Source organism: Miscanthus floridulus, chromosome 9 (assembly GCF_019320115.1).
Source record: "Miscanthus floridulus cultivar M001 chromosome 9, ASM1932011v1, whole genome shotgun sequence".
Classification (NCBI taxonomy): domain Eukaryota; kingdom Viridiplantae; phylum Streptophyta; class Magnoliopsida; order Poales; family Poaceae; genus Miscanthus; species Miscanthus floridulus.
This window is the reverse complement of record NC_089588.1, coordinates 83,947,905-83,967,715: the sequence shown is the minus strand read 5'-3', so window position 1 is coordinate 83,967,715 and position 19,811 is coordinate 83,947,905. Positions and strand designations below refer to the sequence as shown.

Genomic DNA, 19,811 nt, shown 5'->3' with positions numbered 1-19,811 from the left:
GATGTGCAGGGTACAGTCTCCGTATTGCGTTTGACTTGAGTGCCCTGCCTTACTTGCTCCGTCCGTTTCCTGGTCCTTACCGAGCGAGCGTCCCCAGTCGGTTGGTCCTAGTCGGCTTTGACTGTGCCAGTCGGAGAAGAGCTGTAAGCAGGGGTTCGGTGCATCCCCGGTCGGAGAGGCGGGCCGGGGTCGGAAACGAGCGTTGTTCCTCCTTGGCCAGGCCTTCCGGTCAGAGAGGCAGGTTGGAGTTGGAAGCGAGCATTGTTCCTCCTTAGCGAGGCCTTTCGGTTGGAGATTGGATCGTCCTTCTGGCCTGTCGTTTAAGTATTTAGGCCGGCCTAGAAGTTTGTGCGTCGTTCGCAACGTCGTCTGCTAGGCCGAGCCTTTACTGAGAAACCGGTCCATAAAGGACCCTGGATTTATGAACTCGACAACACTTATCCCCTCTCACATCTATTCCTCTCACCCGTGGCAAATCATTTTGCCACCCACGTCCTTGTAATGGCAATAAGTTAATTATATCTTTCATATCATAACTTTGACTAAGTTTATAAAAACTCATATTTCTATCTGTATCTTAAAAATATTACTAAAAAGATATAGGATATGATGAATCTAATGATAGTTATCTAGTATAATAACTATTAATATGTTTTATATGTATTAAGTTTAAGTTAAAATTGTTTGACTCGTCAATTAAATATTTTATTTACGACAGAGGGAGCAGAACACAAATCGCGCGCTGTGTCTCTGAAAAGAAATCGCGCGGTGTCAGCCGACGGCAAAGGGCGAACGTGGCCGTGGCGCCGTGTCCATCCCGAACCCCGCGCCGGCGAAAACCCAAAAACTCTGAAAAACCCAGGCCCGATCCGGATCCGGGGCCCCAGCCGCCCCGCACCGTCACGAGCTCACACGGCGTCCCCTCGCTAACCGCGCGGCACGGCGCTCGCATGTGCCCGCCTGCCCGGCCGCGGCCGACACTGGCTGCCATAGCGCCCGGCCGCCTGCCTGCCTCAGCTTGAGAGAGTACCAGACCCGCAGCATCAGTGCATCCATCACCTATTCATCCGCAGCCCGCGCTTTATCCAGCAGGAAGCGCCACCGCTTCGTCGGCCGCTGCAGCCGCGCCCTGGCCGGCCCGGCCCCCGTTTCGCTCTCCTCTCGCATCACGCTGCTCACAGCTCACTCCCTCCTCCGTCTCGCCCCGTCAAAAAGGAGAGCCACCCCCGGCCCCCGCGCCGCGCCACCCGCCTTTGGCCTTTGGTTGGCCTTCTTGCCCCCCCGCCTAGAAACCCGAGCTTAGCCTTGTGCCGCACACTTCCCAGTTCCTCAGCCACACCCACACCCACACCCACACAGGCGAACGAACCTCGCCATGGCCGCGTCGGAGTCCGTGCCGAAGGGCGGCAGCGGCGGCGGGGGCGCGCCGAGGCCGCACGGCCACCTGGCGCTCCCCGCGGGGCGTGTCCGCGAGGGGCTGTCGTTCGCGGCGGGCTCCGTGGTGTCCGCGCTCGTGCTCCTCTCCTCGGCCTCCGTGCTCGCGCCGCCGCCCGTGCCCAACATCGTCTCCGTCCCCGTGCCGTCGTCGTCCTCCAACGCCGGTGCCGCCTCTTCCTCCCCCGCCTCGGACGCCGCCGCCGCCGTGGCCGCCGTCGGGAAGGGCCCGCGCACGTTCTACGACGACCCGGAGCTGTCGTACGCCGTGGGGGTGGGGGCGGGGGCGGGGGCGGGGCAACGGCGGCGCGTCATCACAGACTGGGACGCGAACCGCGCGGCGTGGCTGCGGACGCGGGGCCTGGACGGCGCGGCGGCGGTGGCGGGGCGGGTGGTGATGGTGACCGGGTCGCAGCCGGAGCCGTGCAAGGGCGCCGGCGGCGACCACGCGCTGCTGCGGTTCCTCAAGAACAAGCTGGACTACTGCCGGCTCCACGGGATCGAGCTCCTCTACAACACGGCGCTGCTGGAGCCGTCCATGGTGGCGTACTGGGCCAAGATCCCCGCAGTGCGCGCCGCGATGCTGGCGCACGCGGACGCCGAGTGGGTGTGGTGGGTGGACGCCGACGCCGTGTTCACGGACATGGACTTCTCCCTCCCGCTGGCGCGCTACAACCGCCACGGCCACAACCTTGTGGTGTACGGGTGGGAGCGGGAGGTGTACGTGGAGGAGAGGCCGTCGTGGGTGGGGCTGAACGCGGGCGTGTTCCTCATCCGCAACTGCCAGTGGTCGCTGGACCTCATGGACGCGTGGGCGCGCATGGGCCCGGCGTCGCCGGAGTACGCGCGGTGGGGGAAGACGCTGCGGGAGGAGCTGGACGGGAAGCCCAACGACGAGTCGGACGACCAGTCGGCGCTCGTGTACCTGCTGTCCAGGCACCCGGAGCGGGCGCGGTGGGCCAACGCCACGTTCCTCGAGTCCGGGTACTACTTCCAGGGGTACTGGGCGGAGATCGTGGACCGGCTCGACGGCGTCGCGACGCGGTACGAGGCCGTGGAGCGCTCGGCCCGCGCCGGGCTCGGGCTCCGCCGCCGCCACGCGGAGCGCGAGCACCTCCTGTACGCGGCGGCGCGGCGCGAGGCCGTGAGGCGGCGCGATGGCAACGGCGTCCCCGGGCCCGATGGCGGCGGGCAGAAGGGGTGGCGCCGCCCGTTCGTGACGCACTTCACGGGGTGCCAGCCCTGCGGCGGCGCGCCCAACCGGATGTACACGCGGAGGCGGTGCGCCGAGGGGATCCGCCGCGCGCTGGCGTTCGCGGACGACCAGGTGCTCCGCGCGTACGGGTTCCGCCACGCCGCGCCGCTCAGCGACAGCGTCACGCCGCTGCCGTTCGACTACCCCGCCGCGCTCTGATGGATCATGGATGGCCATGGCACCGTCGGTGGGCGGTGGGCGGTGGGTTTGTCAACTGTGGTGGCTAAATTAAATGAGACAAAACTATGAATGCAGAGTATCAGAGTGTCATGCCCGGTTCGCTGGGCTCAGCTACAATCCATCGGACGTATTCGCTTGAATTTATCCGCGTCCGCTGTATTTTTCTTTTGTAACAAAATAATTTTTAGATGGTTTATCAGCCGACTTTAATACCAACGGAATAGATTCTAGCTAATTTATTGTAAAAAAAAATATTATTGATTGGTTAAAAAATACTATTTATAAGCTAAACTGATAGGGCGTCAGTCGGTCAGTGTGTGCTGTACTGTATATTTTGGATTTGGGTGTCATAGTACGCATACTGTCGGGGATTCGGGCCTCTTTCGTTTCAGAGCGTGTTTAGTGTCAGAGCGTGTTTAGTGGCCTAAATTTGGGAATTTGGGTTACTGTAGCGTTTCGTTTTTATTTGGTAAATAGTGTTCCATCGTTGACTAATTAGGCTTAAAATGTTTGTCTCGCAATTTCCAACCAAACTGTGTAATTAGTTTTTTTTTCGTCTATATTTAATGCTCCATACATGTATCGCAAGATTCGATGTGATGGGTACTATAGCACTTTTTTGGATTTTGGGGTGGGAACTAAACACGCTCTTAACGAGTGGGCAGATTTGGGCCTCTTTTAGCGAGTTGCGTAAGCCCCTGTTTAGTTCAAAAACTTTTCCCAAAAAGTGCTATAGTAACTATCACATCAAATCTTATGATACATGCATAGAGCATTAAATGTAGATGAAAAAAAAATTAATTGCACAATTTGGTTGGAAATCGCGAGACGTACGTTTTGAACCTAATTAGTCCATAATTGAATACTAATTGCCAAATAAAAACGAAAATACTATAGTAGCTAAATTCCCAAATTTCACCCAACTGAACACAGCCTAACGCATGGATTTCGTCCAGAGAACTGAAATCACTGTGTCGTCGTGTTAGTAGGACATTGCCTTCCACTAAAAATAGTAGGACAATGCTTCAAAAAATTCTGCAGGAATTCAGAGGAAACGACCATAGAAGTTGAGTGAAAGAAGAAATCCCATGTGTCCGGACATGGTTAAAGCTTGTCTTGTTTATTGCGAGTTTGTCGAGCACACGAAGAACAAGCTCCTCGTCTCGTCCGTCTCTAGAAGAGAACGCTTGCCGCGGGTCCGTGTCGGCGTCGGTGTGGCTTTTGCGCTGCGTTTGCGTCGGCGGCGTCCCTCCCCGCCCCCCATCGGCCCGATTCAAACCCTGATGTTTGTATTTTTTTCTAGAATTTTTTCAGAAATTTTAGGGTACGCGCATATATGCGCGTTTGATGGTATGGACACGCACGCGTACGTATGCGTGTGGTGTGAGCGTGGAGTGTGCGGATTATATGTATCCAAGTTATACCCGATAAAAAAAACAGGTGACTTATAAAGGCACTAAAACGTAAAATAGGTCTCTGACACTACTGTATCGACCTTCAACAGAGTACATATACAGTATATTCATTTTAAGCGTCAGGAGAGATACAACTTAAAACCGAGTATCCTCTCTCTTATAGATCTATTTGTAGAAAGAGTTCTCTTCTGAGTTTTGTTGAACAAGACAAAAATAGGTATTAAAACTTTTGGCTATAGCCCTATCTAAATATGAAAGGAGTCTTGTTGTTTGGGTTTCCATTGTCAGAGACAGTGACGATCCTACTTTGCCCGAGCCAGACCATGGGCGCTGCTCACTGCTGGACGAAACGAGATCCACACCGGGCCACCGGGTCCCGGGGGCATTGCGCGTTGGATTTGGACGTCACCGGGGAAGGGGACTGGCCGACTCGTGGAGTTGGACTGTTGGCCGTCGGCTGGCTTTCACGGCGCCTGGCCGTGGAGACCGAGGTGACCGTGGACGTGTTTGTATATATTTGGCACGGCGGAGGCGCGGAGCAGTCAGTGCCGGAGAGGAGGGTGTCCATTTGGCTCGGCACGTGGATAGCGACTGGAGCGGATCTGACTGGTTTCGGGAGCACCAGCTGGTGGTAGTAAAAAAAAAACTACGAGTACTGCATTTACAGCGCACTGCAAAAGCGTGGGGCGGAGTGTCCTGGTCCTGCGGTGAAGAGTGACGTTGACGGTGGCATGGCATGAGCCTCGTGCTTAAAGATGACAACGGGCTCCGGTACCTAATACCCAACGGGTATTTAATCTACTAGAAGATGAAGATAGGATCATATCTTTATTTGTGGATATCTAAATGGGTAAGAATTCATCTCCGACGGATATAGCAGGTACGAGAACGTTCCCTATTTATCCGTTCCTGTTACCCATTGGGGAACCCGACTATTTGAGCTGTCATACGAGTATTAGGCCCAAAGAAGCTCAACGTAGTTATTTTGGCCCAAATCTGAATAATCATATATATAGTTTGTGTGTTCTAGTAACCATAGTTCAATTTTTTCCTCATCATCTTCGCCAGCAGCCCAAGCACGCCTACCTCACGAGCGCTCGTGCCCCTCGCTTCTTCAGTTCGGTCTCTCTGCCACCTTTGCTCGTCCTCCTCGTAACCTCGCTCCTTCTCCTCGGCATCTTCGAGACTCCGATACTTATACCCGGGTGAAAAAAAAACGTCTCCGATTGCAAAGCTACGACCCCAAGTGTCCTTGTTTATCGGGTATGCAGTATATGTCGGGTATCTGTTATCCGACCGATCCCCGACGGGTACGGGGATAGGCAAGAATCTATACCCGAGACTGTCGGATACAGTGAGAAGGGGTACCCTAAGCAAGAACCAAAAAACGACTGCTTAGACTTCGTAAAAGTCGAAACCAGCTAAACACCGCTGGCCTCAGCCGATTCTCCGACTCGCCCAAGGCCCCCTCACCGCTGACCTCGGGCGATCCCCCACCAAAGGCCTCGGCCGACCCCCTCTCGTCGCAGGCCTCGGCCGGGCCGCCGACCCTCCGTCTCGCGTGAGGCGGGCTCGGCAGCACTCCGCTGCCTCTTCCTTCACCTGTCCCTCTGACAAAACGTCGTGTCGCATTAACTCAGCCAACTGCTGCCCCTGACATCGGCCGCATGCTCGGCACAGTACAGCGGAATGGCCGACGGGACAGGAGGCAGGACTGGGCAGAGGTTACCCGCCACTGTGCTAACCACTATGCACATGGTTGACGCCCATGCCTCACTGTGCTGCCAACTCCTGCTCCGAGAACAACGCAGCGTGGGGAGCCACGACTGGGATACTGTGGCCTCGGAATCAGTACCCAGGACCAATAATTCCCTCCAAGGCCTCGGCAGTTTGCTTCAGGGGCTCGGTAGCCTGAGGATCCATGTCCACCGAGCCCCCCACGATGGCTCGGCCTCGGCATCTGCAGAGCCACAGCTCCCTACGACGTCATCGCACGATGACCAGCACGTCGCCGGCCATGTCCTGCGTCAAGCTGTACTGGAGCCCCACGACGCACAAGATCAAGTATGACCGGCGCGTCACTTCTGCACGACAAGGACGGGGCCACTCCATCGACCATACCACAACAGTGGTCGGCTACAGGGCTCGGACACGCCACCCCCATTTATAGAGCAGGAGGTCTCGGCATCCTGACGCCAACTCCGCTTCGCGCGAGGCTCCCCAGGGAAGGCCTCGGCAAGGAACGCCGTCTCCGCCCCGCCCGAGGCTCTCCACGGAAGGCCTCGGCAAGGAGCCTGATCTCCGTCTCGCGCGATGCCTCATTCTCTGTGTCGCTCGAGGTCGGCTTGTCCGTGGTCCGTCGCCCCCCGCCTCGGTCGACCCTCTCGACAGCTTTGCTCGTCCTCCTCGTAACCTCGCTCCTTCTCCTCGGCATCTTCGAGACTCCGACACTTATACCCGGGTGAAAAAGAAACGTCTCCGATTGCAAAGCTACGACCCCAAGTGTCCTTGTTTATCGGGTATGCAGTATATGTCGGGTATCTGTTATCCGACCGATCCCCGATGGGTACGGGGATAGGCAAGAATCTATACCCGAGACAGTTACCGGGGACAGGGACGGGATTAATTCTCCGTAGCGAAAAAGAGAACGTTCCGATGATACCCGACGGATACATGCCCGTTGCCATCCTTACTCGTTCTCGTGCTACTGCTCCTCCTCGTGGCTTTCTTCAGCCAATCAGTTCCGTCAACTCATGGTGGTATATTTTACCATGATAATGAACGTACTAGTACATATACTACCTACAAAGTACTATACTAGCTATTTTACTCACATGGCCAACTCGTGAACTTACGCGCAATTCTAATAATCTTGGCATCCAAGAGAGTCAAATGATTCCCACCGAAAAAATGCTATTTCTTAGATATGTGTCCTTAAAAAATATACAATTCTTGCTCCCCGAAAAGCCAAATATATTCAAGTTTCACCTTATCTATAAAAAAAATTAACATCTATGATACCAAACAATTATCAATAGGTTAATTATGAAATATATTTGCATATGAAACCCATTTGGAAATATAAATATTGATATTATTTTCTATAAACTTGATCAAACATAAGAATGTTTGATTTACCTTAAACCTAGATTTTGCTTCGTTTCTGGAGGGAGAGAATACACATTTCTGGTGTTTTTAGGTTGAGTATATCGCGCCATGTCAATTGTTTCATCCATGCATAGTTCTTCTAAACAAGAAGGATGAAAGTATGCCTCATGAAACAATCGTCGAATATAAAGCTACAACTACAAACTATCACTATGAAGTGACTCAAGCTCTGTTATGTCGTACTCTCATGGTCTTAGAATATGCTCCTATATAACAATTGACAATTGGAACAACCCAGTTGCATGCTTGCACTAAGTATACCATCCTCATTGTAAGGAAAAATGACACCTAGCAAGTGTTATTAAGTGTTCTGTGGTCGTACGACAATATGGCCAATGAGAGTAACGTTATTTGCTAGCATACCGTTAGATATATTATGAGCTTGGCCGTATAATATTTAATAAATTAAATAAAACTCTATGATACGTAACATTAAGCATTGTATGGTTTAATACCGTATGACATTTTGACTGAATGTTTACTCAACTTATATGGTTGAAAATTATCCATCTTAATTGAGAAGCTGAGAAAAGGACAAAGGGGTGCCACACGAGCGCGCGCACGCCGCCGCTGGCCGTGGGTGCGGGCCGGGCCGAGGCCGTGGCAGACAGGCAGGCGGCGAGCGAGCGGGGCCGGTCTTTTGCCACTTAAATCCACATAATCACGGGAGTTTCTCTCTTTGATGGTGGAGGCGAATTGATTGCGCCAGTTACCGTCCCTTCCGCTTTCCGTCTCCTGGGATTCTTCGCTGCCTTTCTCCCTTCCCGTCGCAGCCATATATCCTCGTACGTCTTCTTCCTGGTGGTGATCGCTCTCGGAACCCGTCTTCTTCCCGGTGATTGCTTACGGAACAGCAAAGCGACTTCTTCCTGGTGACCGTTAGTGGGATTGCACTGCGAGCATCTTCCTGCATCGACTATGGTCCACGACTTCGAGCAACGCACTATGTCAACTAGTGCGAATGGAGCCTCCGATGCCCTCAGCATGGAACCCTCTGCTGGGTACAATCTAATCTTTGTGATTAGTGTACTTTGTGCTTTTACTGTATCCTTCTGTATGTCATGTCAGCATGATGTAGCATTCATTAGTGATATACACATGCACATATATGTCGTCACAAACCTGCTGATGTTATATTTCTAGATTAAATTAACCATGAAAATGCCTAAAATTCTAACAATCTAAAAACCTAATGTTAGGTAATTTTCTGTCAGTGGTTTTGCTGCTGCTTTGAAGCCAAATAATTTTGATGGCAAGAATTTCATGATATGGCGTGTCAAGATGGTATTGTGGTTTGTGGTTGACTGCGATGAACTGCTATCACGCCGCGCAGGGAAAGCCTGAACAATTTACTCCTGAGGAGGAGCAAAAGTTCTTGGCTCTCGATAACCTGTTTCGAGGCGTCGTGATTAGTGCACTTCATCCTAAGTATGAGAAAAACTATATATCTTGCACATCAGGTAAAGAGTTATGGGATGCTCTTGAGGCAAAGTTTGGAGTTTCTGATACTGGTAGTGAGCTGTACCTTATGGAGTAGCTGTATGACTACAAAATGGTTGAAAACCATTCTGTAGTCGAACAGGCTCATGAGATACATGCGCTAGCAAAGTAACTAGAACATTTCCCATGTTTGTTACCTGACAAGTTTATGGCCGACAGTATAATCGCTAAGCTGCCATCTTCTTGGAGGGATTTTGCTACTTCTCTAAAACACAAGAGACAATAGTTTAGCGTGGCTGAGCTTATTGGATCTCTTGATGTTAAAAAAAGAGCAAGAGCAAAAGACAACCATGGAAAAGGAGTTGAGTCTTCCGCTGCCAATATGGTGCAGAAGAAAAACTCATTTGCATCTCGTAATTAAAAGAAGAAGAACATGCAAGAGAACAACAATGCAAAGCCTAAGCAAACTGCTTAGTTTAAGAAGAAAAATAACAAGAAAGGTAGAGGTTGCTTTGTTTGCGAGAGTGATGAGCATTGGGCAAGTGCGTGCCCAGACCGCAAATATAAGCAAGAAAAGAAATTAGCAAACGTGGTGATTAGCGAGACTGGAGGAGGAACATCTGGGTATAGTAATTCTTTACCTTTTGTTCTTTCAATTTGTCTTTCACCTGAGTGGTGGATGGACAGTAGAGCTAATATTCATGTGTGTGCTGATGTTTCTTTGTTTACTTCCTATCAGGCCGGCAGGACTGGAGCCTTGCTGATGGGAAACGGTTCGCATACACATGTTCTTTGTGCTGGTATGGTCGTTCTGAAGTTTACTTCGGGAAAGACAGTGCTATTAAAGAACGTGCAGCATGTTCCCTCCATCAAGAAGAATTTTGTTAGCGGTTCTCAAATGTGTCGCGATGACTTTAAAATTGTGCTTGAGTCCAATAAGTGTGTTGTATCGAGACATAGAACATTTGTTGGAAAAGGTTATGATTGCGGAGGCTTGTTTCACTTATCTTTGCTTAATGATGTGTGCAATAAAGTAGTGAACAATGTGAATATTTCAGATGAGTCGAATATATGGCATTCACGACTTTGTCACATTAATTTTGGCTCTCACGTGGCTTTGCAAATCTGAATTTAATCTCAAAATTTAACTTAGTCAAAGATTCTAAGTGCCAGGTGTGTGTGCAATCGAAGCAACCGCACAAGCCTCACAAGGCTGCTGAGGCGAGGAACTTGGCACCATTAGAACTCGTTCATTCTGATTTATACGAAATGAATGGCGAATTAACTAAAGGTAGTAGACGATACTTCATGACATTTATAGATGATTGTACTAGATTTTGCTACGTATATTTATTGAAAACTAAAGATGAAGCGTTGCATTATTTTAAAGTCTATAAAGCTGAGGTAGAAAATCAACTTGAGAAGAAAATCAAACGTTTGCGGTCCGATCGCGGGGGAGAATATTTCTCAAATGAATTTTCTGAGTTTTGCGTGGTGCATGAAATTATTCATGAGAAGACACCACCATACTCACCATAGTCCAATGGGATTGCAGAGAGAAAAAAACGCACTTTAACTAATTTGGTTAATGCCATGTTAGAGACTACGGGACTGTCTAAGGAATAGTGGGGTGAGTCTATATTGACAGGATGTCATGTTCTAAATAGAGTGCCCACAAAGAACAAAGAAATTACACCATTCGAGGAATGGGAGAAGAAGAGATTAAATCTCTTACCTACGAACTTAGGGTTGTTTAGCAAAGGTCAATGTGCCAATAAACAAAAAGCGAAAGCTTGGACCAAAGACTGTTGATTGTGTTTTTCTTGGTTATGCTATTCACAGCGTGGGTTATAGATTTTTAATTATAAATTCTAGTGTTTCTGAGATAGTTGTTGATACAATCATGAAATCTAGAGACGGTATATTTTTTTGAGAATGAGTTTCCCATAAAAAATGCACCTAGCATGACTGGTCATGAATTTATAATTCCCCATGAGCATGAAAATTTAACTCTGATAGAACAAACTGAGGAACCCTATATGCAAAATCCTGAGGAGGATGACACTATAGTCACTAGAAAAAAGTAAGAGACAGAGGACCGCAAAGTCTTTTGGTGATGACTATATTATATACCTTGTGGATGATACACCAACGACCATTGAAGAGGCATATTCCTCTCCTAATGCTGACTTATGGAAGGAAGCAGTACGGAGCAATATTTTCCTAAATGGTAAACGGTCTTTACACGGTCGCCCTTCGTTTAGCGTTTAGGCTGTTTACACGGTGTTTAAACGAAGTTAAACGGTCTAAACAGTTTTGTACTTTAAAAAAAATACATATAATTATATATGTGTATGTAAAAAATCAAGTATTCTAGCATTTATACATATTTATCTGAGTAAAAATCAATTATTTTGGTATGTATATATATATTTATGCACGTGAAAAGAACCATATATAGATATTTATGCATGTAACATATCAAGTGTACACATTTATAAATATAATAAACTTAAGTATACAAATTTATCCATATAAAACTGAACTAGATTTACCTCGTGTTCGTCTAAACGGCCGTTTAAACAGCTGTTTTGCCTATTTAATGTTGTTTATCTCCGTTCTGTTTATGCCATTTTCCTATTTTTTTACAGGTTAAACGGTCAACCGTTTAATTTTCATTTACCCTCTAAACAAAACAGTTTACCACTATTTACCGTTTGCTGGCCGTTTAATCCGTTTAGGCCAACACTGGTATAGAGTGAGATGAATTCTATTATGTCTAATGAAACTTGGAAAATAGTTGATCGTCCCTATGGGTGTGAGCCTATAGGGTGCAAATGGGTGTTCAGGAAAAAGCTTAGGCCTAATGGTACTATCGAAAGGTACAAGGTAATGCTTGTGTCCAAGGGTTATACTCAAAAGGAAAGTAATGATTTTTTTGATACTTATTCACCGGTTGTTCGATTGACCACAATTCGAGCTTTGCTTTCCCTGGTAGCCTCTTATGGTCTCATCGTTCATCAAATGAACGTTAAGACAGCTTTCCTAAACGGAGAGTTAGAGGAGGAGATCTATATGGATCAGCCGGATGGGTTTGTAGCAAATGGTCAAGAAGGCAAGGTGTTTAAATTATTAAAGTCATTATGGCATAAAACAAGCTCCTAAGTAGTGGCATGAGAAGTTCAACAGAACTTTAACATCTGCTGGCTTTGTTGTGAATGAAGCTGATAAATGTGTGTACTATTGTTATGGTGGGGGTGAAGGAGTTATTTTGTGCTTATATGTTGATGACATACTGATCCTTGGATCCAGCCTCAAAGTGATTGAGGAGGTGAAGGAATTTTTATCTAATAATTTTGAGATGAAAGATTTGGGAGAGGTTGATGTTATTCTTAATATCAAGCTTCTGAGAGAAGGTGATGGTGGGGTAACTCTGTTACAATCCCACTATGTGGAAAAGATGCTGAGTCACTTTGGGTTTAGTGACTATGCACCTGCTCCTGCACCTTATGACCCGAGTGTGCTATTTAGGAATACTCAGAGAATAGCAAGGGATCAGTTAAGATATTCCTAGATCATTGGTTCACTCATGTATCTTGCTAGTGCAACAAGGCCTGACATCTTATTTGTTGTGTGCAAGCTGAGCTGGTTTGTGTCAAACCCAAGAGATGATCACTGGCGTGCTCTTGAGAAAGTGATGCGCTATCTAAAGGGCACTATGAGCTATGGTATTCGTTATAATGGACATCCAAAGGTGTTGGAAGGCTATTGTGATGCCAACTGGATCTCTAATGCCGATGAGCTTTATGCCATAAGTGGATATATGTTTTTGCTTAGAGGTGGCGCTGTTTCCTGAAAGTCTTGCAAGCAGACTATCTTAATGAAGTCTACAATAGAAGCAGAACTCACATCATTAGACATCGCTGGCTCTAAAGTCAAATGGCTTCATGATCTCCTTATGGATTTACCAGTTGTTGAAAAACCCATACCGGCTATTTTTATGAACTGCGATAACCAAACTATAATTACAAAGGTTAACAGTTCTAAGGATAACATGAAGTCCACAAGGCATGTTAAGAGACGACTAAAATCTATCAGAAAATTGAGAAACTCCGGAGTAATAGCGTTGGACTATGTTCACACATCTAACAATCTGGCAGATCAGTTCACTAAGGGTCTGTCACGCAATGTGATAGAAAGTGCATCGAGAGAGATGGGTTTGAGACCCACTTAAAATTTACTATAGTGGTAACCTATTCTATGTGATCGGAGATCCTGTGAAGTAGGATGGTGAAACAAGCTAGTAGTAAATTGTGAGGAAAGATCCTTAGTAAGACTCATTTCTGATGCATATCTTTCCTTTCTGTAAGGTAGGTTGGTTTTTGCCTTAATGTGTTCCAAGTGGCTTGCTAAAGTAAAGATGTTGTCCTACAGAACATCTTTTGAGGAACACACCTATATGAGTCAGACTGCTGGTCATAGTCTATGAGATTTTGGTGATCTCTAAATACTCATGAAAGGCACTAGAGTATGATTTATATGCTTCAAATAGAGGGGATGTCTTTTGCAGCCAAGTATTAGCTAAGGACTTTAGTAACATTCACCTCACACAAAACTGTCAATTCAAGGCTTAGTCCATTGTTCAGTTGTGACTAAGTGAAACTATTACTCTAGATGGATGTTCAACTTAACAGTCTCCATCGAAACACTGGTATATAAAAGAAATGTGGTTCTGAGACTACTTTGTTACACACCCTAGAGTTTGGTGGGGATTGTTGGATATATTATGGGCTTGGCCTGTATAATATTTAATAAATTAAATAAAACTCTATGGTACATAATATTAAGCGTTGTATGGTTTAATACCTTATGAGATTTTGACTGAATGTTTACTCAGCTTATATGGTTGGAAATTATCCATATTAATTGAGAAGCTGAGAAAAGGACAAAAGGGTGCCATAGGCGCGCGCGTGCGCCGCCGCCGCCACTGGCCGGGCCGTGGCCGTGGTGAGGCGAGGCGAGGCGGGCGGGCGGCGAGCGAGCGGGCAAGCATGGCTAGTCTTTTACCACTTAAATCCACATAATCACAGGAGACAGTCCTCTGTCAGTCCTTCCATCCTCCGAATCAGCAACCGCTCTCAAAAAAACCCACATCTCAGCAGCCCTTTGGCTTCCCCATCCCGTACCTCTGCGCGCACGGAGTAGCGAGAGAGCAGGTGCCTTCGGAACCCTCGTCCGCCTGAGAACCTTGCATGGGGCAGTGATTAGGTTTTTGGGGAGCGATCCACGACTGCTCATCCACGTACGTCTTCTTCCTGGTGGTGATTGCTCTCAAAACCCGTCTTCTTCTCGGTGATTGCTTGCGGAACAGCAAAGCGTCTTCTTCCTGGTGACCGTTCATGGGACTGCACTACGAACATCTTCCTACATCGACTGCGGTTCATGACTTCGAGCAACACACTATGTCGACTAGTGCAAATAGAGCCTCCGATGCCCTTAGCATGGGACCCTCCGCTGGGTACAATCTAATCTTTGTGATTACTGTTGTTGGGGACCTAATACCGGTGTACCCAATAAGGTGGAACTAATAACCATCGAACGTTGATGCTTTCGGTCAGACAAGAACGCTGCTACACTTCTTGCCCAAATGATGGAAGATTGGTTCTGCCTCGCTTGACCCCCGAGGGCTAGACCTCGCCTCGCCCGACGTCCGAGGGCGGGCTCCGCCTCGCCTAATGTTTGAGGACAAGCTCTGCCCCGCCCGATGGCTAAGGGCTGGCTCCACCTCGCTCGACATCTGAGGGCGGGCTCTGCCTTGCTTGATGTCTAAGGATAGGCTCCGCCCCACCCGACGGCTGAGGGCTGGCTCCGCATCACCCAACGGCTAAGGGCGGGCTCCGTCTCGCCCGATGATTGCACCCAGCTCCTTCACGATGACATGTATAGGGTACGATAAGACATTCGAGTCAAACCATAGTAGCGAGGACCATGCCTTGCACGCCTATAGGAACGTACCGTCAGGATACGATAGGACGAGCACTTTAAGTCCTTTTCGACCTAACAATGCTCAAATAGTATTGTAGGCACCGACTTTTGTCCCACAGTTTTGTAGGCACCGTCATCAGCCCTCAGACGTGGATACTAACATAGGCATATGGCAACCGCTACAATCTAAAGAAGAACTCACATCATCTACAGTGACAAGCATATAGTCACTTCCCCATCTACTCCCCGCAGAGTCATGGCTCGGCGCCCTGATGCACCGCATCGTCCACCGGGAGAGGATGGGACATGACCACTCGCTGAGACAAAATCAGAGCCTGGCCCTATCAGGATCAGCAGAACATGCTATCCCTGGCATGGTCCGCCATATCAGTAGGGCAGGCTCAAGGGAAAAGGGAGACCCGGCACCCTTGAAAGACTTTCTCTACCTTTGGTTTTTTTCCTCTTTCTCCCATCTATAACCCCTGCTCCCCCCTTGGTCTATAAAAGGGAGGGCAGGGCACCCCACTAAAGGGACCGGTCATTTTTTACACTCAACAAACAGCCAAGCAGCAACCGAGCTCTTAGCGTCCTTTTGACCTTCAGAGACTTGGGATCTGTCCCTGTCTCGACTGTTTGTACCCCTACTACGAACCTTTTTTGGTACTAATAACACGAGCAGCATCAAACTAGATGTAGGGACATTCTGCCTGAACCAGTATAAACCTTGTGTCTTTTAGTACACCATCCGACCCTAACGCGCAACAATTATAAATTTACTAGTTGGTGTTTGTTTGAAACACTGACAGTTGGCGCGCCAGGTAGGAGCCTTTGCACATTCCAAATCAAGTCTTAGATGGCTAGCCACGCAATCAGCTGGGTTCTGGGTGCACACATGTATTTCGGTGACCTGGACTTCATCGTCACGATGGAAAGAGAGTTGGCGTTGGCCCACGTCACCATCCAATCTCTCCCCTCCGTTAGCCTCAACTACAGGAGGCTTAAGAGACAGCCCAGTGTCTCCCTCGGACCCTGGCCGTCTTGGGAGGACCTATGCCGCCTCACTCTCTCTTTAGAACACTCCACATGGCATGCCCCGATGGCGCTTCCGTTCAGTCTTTGCAACACCGCGGCGATCGTTAGCCACCTTGTGGCACGACGCACGACCCCCCCCCCCCCCCGTGAACAACGAGTTTGTGGGGATGATCAAAAGCATCACATAATCCCTCCACGACCTCCTCATAGATGGACCGGGGTTGGACTCTAGGTCTGACTCTAGCAGGGGGAGCCATCACCCCTCTCGGGAATGTTTCATGGCGGGTACCCCCGAGGGACACGTGAAAAATGTCTCCGCAGATGAGGCTACCCCGACAGGCAACCTCAGCGATGGAACCAAAGGGGGGCAACGGCCCCACCTCACATAGGGGTGGAGCAGCTGAGAGCCTGAAAGCGGGAGATAGACGAAGTTGGACAACAGCTTGTTCAGGAGTACGCGGAGGTCGATCAGGAGATCGAGCGCTGCGGAGACGGTGGGAGTGCACGCGCATGGCCCGTGATGTGAACCGAAGGATCATCGCTGATGATGAAACCCTTCCTCACTTCACTCGGGCAAGCCAGAACATCACCACTGCAATAGCTTTGCTCCATGGCCTTCCAGAGGCCGCAATGCCCGAGGATCATCGAGCTCACCACAAAATTTGCACGCTACTTGAGCATGCGGCAGCACAGCAGGCAAAGAGCTCATTGTCTCAGTGACACGAGCTTGACACCAGCCAGTGTACGCCCTCGGTGCAACTCGCTAGGGATGCATTAGTCCACCAAGCACCACAAGGCGGCGGGCAGCACGCTGCGATCCTAGTACATCAACATCTCAGCCACAACCGCGACGCACGTAGCACCATCGACGCCCATAGACACGCATACAGCTACCCGAGGGAAGGAGCCCACTGTGGCTATCATCCTTGATGCAGCAAATGCTATGATAGTGGCGAGGACCGAAGGCCAAGCCCTGGCCTACCAGGGCCTCAGGCCTTTAGCTGACACATCCTCAATGCTGCATTCCCGCCAAGGTATCAACCACCTACCAATATCCCTAAATACTCTAGGGAGACAAACCCTAGGCTTTGGCTTAAAGACTATCGGCTTGCCTACCAAGCCAGTGGTGCGGATAATGATGACTTCATTATCCGCAATCTCCCACTGTTCTTAGCCTATTCGCCCCGAGCGTGGTTGGAACACCTGCCGTCTAACTCAATCCAGAGTTGGGCGGATCTGAAGGAGATCTTTATGGAAAACTTCTAGGGCACATACAAGCACCCTAGGAACCCATGGGACCTCAAGAACTATAGTTAGAAGACTAGTGAGACCCTCCATGGGTACATCCGGCGCTTCTCCCGGTAGTGCAATGAGCTCCCTAACATCACCGACACTGACGTGATAGGAGCCTTCCTGTCCGGGACGACCTATGAGTCCTTGGTTCATAAGCTGGGACGCAAGGGCCTATGAACCACTAAGGAACTCCTAGTCATCACCACCAGCCATGCCTCAGGAGAAGAGGCGGTTGGAGCGATCTTCGATCGCCTCGAGGGCAAGGCAAGGCAAGACAAGGGTGCCAGCGAAGGCACCTCCAATTGTTTCGCCAAAAGAAAGAATAAGAAACAACGGCGTGAGGACTCGCTCGTGGCCACTGCTGACCGCAAGGGTGGTCAAAAGCCCACAGAGAGCACTCTAAACCACTTCAAAAAAATGCTCGAGGGGCCATGCCCGAACCACGCCTTTCTTGTTAGGCATCTGCTCAAGGACTACAGCCTCATGCGGCGGTTCTTGTCTAGAGGCTCCAACAAAGGAGAGCAGGGGAAGGAACCTACCCCCACTATGGACGACACCGAGGGGAAGGACGACGGCTTCCCAACGCCAGACGGTTGACTCATGATCTTTAGAGGATTAGTGGCCTATGACTCCAAATGATGTCAGAACATCGCACACCGCCAAGTCTACATGGCCTAACCGGACACACCTTCCTTCCTCCGGTGGTCGGAGTCTGCCATAACCTTTAATCGGGCTGACCATCCGGATACCATCCTACACCTAGGAAGATATCCGCTTGTGGTTGACCCAATCGTTGGCCCAAAGTGACTCACCAAAGTACTGATGGACGAAGGCAGCGGCCTCAACATCATGTACGCCAAGACGCTCGATGTGATGGGCGTCGACCGGACACACCTCCACCCAACATGAGCACCCTTTTATAGCGTCGTGCCCAGGAAGTAGGCCATGCCACTCGGGCAGATCGATCTGCCCATTACCTTTGGGGATCAGTTCAATTACCGGACTAAGACCCTCACCTTCGAGATGGTTGGGTTCTCTAGAACCTTCCACATGATCCTAGGATGACCATGCTATGTGAAGTTCATGGCCATCCCCAACTATACATACCTCAAGATGAAGATGTTGGGCCCTCATGGGGTCATCACCATCAGCACCTCCTTTCAGCGTGCCTACGAGTGCGAGGTCGAATGTTGTGGCCACGCCACGGCAATCGTCGCCTCTAGAGAACTCGCCACCCTTAAGGAGGAGGTAGCCGAAGAAGCACCCGACATGAAGAAGTCGACTGGGTCGTTCAAATCATCAGAGGGCTCCAAGGGGGTCCTCATAGATCCTAGCAACTCTGAGGGTAAAGCGGTACACATTGGTACCACGCTTTCCTCTGAATAGGAAAGCGTGCTCGTTGACTTCCTCCACGGCAACAAAGACATCTTTGCGTGGAAACCCTCAGATATGCTAGGCATTTCGAGGGAGGTCACTGAGCATACCTTGAAAATTCACCCAGGCTCCAAGCCAATGAAGCAACGCCTACATCGCTTCGATAAGGAAAAGCATAGAGCCATCGGTGAAGAGATAGCAAAACTATCAGCCGCTGGATTCATCAGGAAAGTACACCACCCAGAGTGGTTGGCTAATCCCGTTCTTGTATGAAAGAAGAACAAGAAATGGTGGATGTGTTGACTACATGGGTCTCAACAAGGCATGCCCAAAGGATCTGTTTCCTTTGTTGCGCATAGATCAAATAGTCAACTCTACCTCGGAATGCGAAACCCTCTGCTTCCTTGATGTGTACTCCAGCTACCATCAAATAGCGATGAAAGAGTCTGACCAGCTCATGACATATTTCATGACCCCCTTCGGATCATTCTACTATGTCTCAATGCCGTTCGATTTGAAGAATGTTGGGGCTACGTACCAGCGTTGTATACTCAAATGCTTCGGAGACCTCATCGAGCGGACCATTGAGGCCTACATTGATGACATCGGGGTTAAATCCAAGCGGACTGACCATCTCGTTGCTGATCTTGAGCAAACCTTTGCAAAACTCTGAGCGAACGACATCAAACTCAACCCCGAAAAATGTGTTTTCGAGGTCCCGAGGGGCATACTGCTCGGCTTCATCGTCTCCGAGAGTGGCATCGAAGCCAACCTCGAGAAGATTTCTGCCATCACAAGGATGGGCCCGATTCAGAATATAAAGGGGGTTCAATGAATCATAGGGTGCCTCACCGCCCTTAGCCAATTCATCTCACGCCTCGGCGAATGAGGTTTCCCCCTCTATCAACTCCTGAAGAAAGCCGACCGCTTCGAGTGGACATTCGAGGCCTAGGAGGCACTTGACATGGTCAAACTGCTTCTGACAAGGCCCCTGATCCTAGTTCCTCCGAGCGACAGAGAATCCCTCCTGCTATACATAGTGGCCACCACACATGTGGTCAGCATTGCCCTAGTAGTGGAGCGGGAGGAAGAGGGGCACACCCTCAAGATGTAGTGCCCTATGTTCTTCATCAGCGAGGTACTATCTGACTCCAAGACCTGCTACTCCCAAATCTAGAAGCTCTTGTATGTCGTTCGCATCACCAAGAGGAAGCTATGCCACTACTTTGAATCAT

General features: G+C 49.4%; 1 protein-coding gene across 1 annotated transcript; it reads left to right on the top strand.

Moving 5' to 3' along the window:
* The first annotated feature begins 1,081 nt into the window (after positions 1-1,081).
* On the top strand, positions 1,082-2,979 carry LOC136482280 (probable glycosyltransferase 6). Its single transcript, XM_066479502.1, has one exon. It carries the CDS (start codon positions 1,376-1,378, stop codon positions 2,846-2,848), a length of 1,473 nt encoding a protein of 490 aa, XP_066335599.1. The 5' UTR covers positions 1,082-1,375; the 3' UTR covers positions 2,849-2,979.
* The last annotated feature ends 16,832 nt before the right edge of the window (positions 2,980-19,811 follow it).

Excerpts from the sequence above, each read along its gene's own strand:
- LOC136482280 (XM_066479502.1), top strand. The coding sequence starts at position 1,376 with ATGGCCGCGTCGGAGTCCGTGCCGAAGGGCGGCAGCGGCGGCGGGGGC.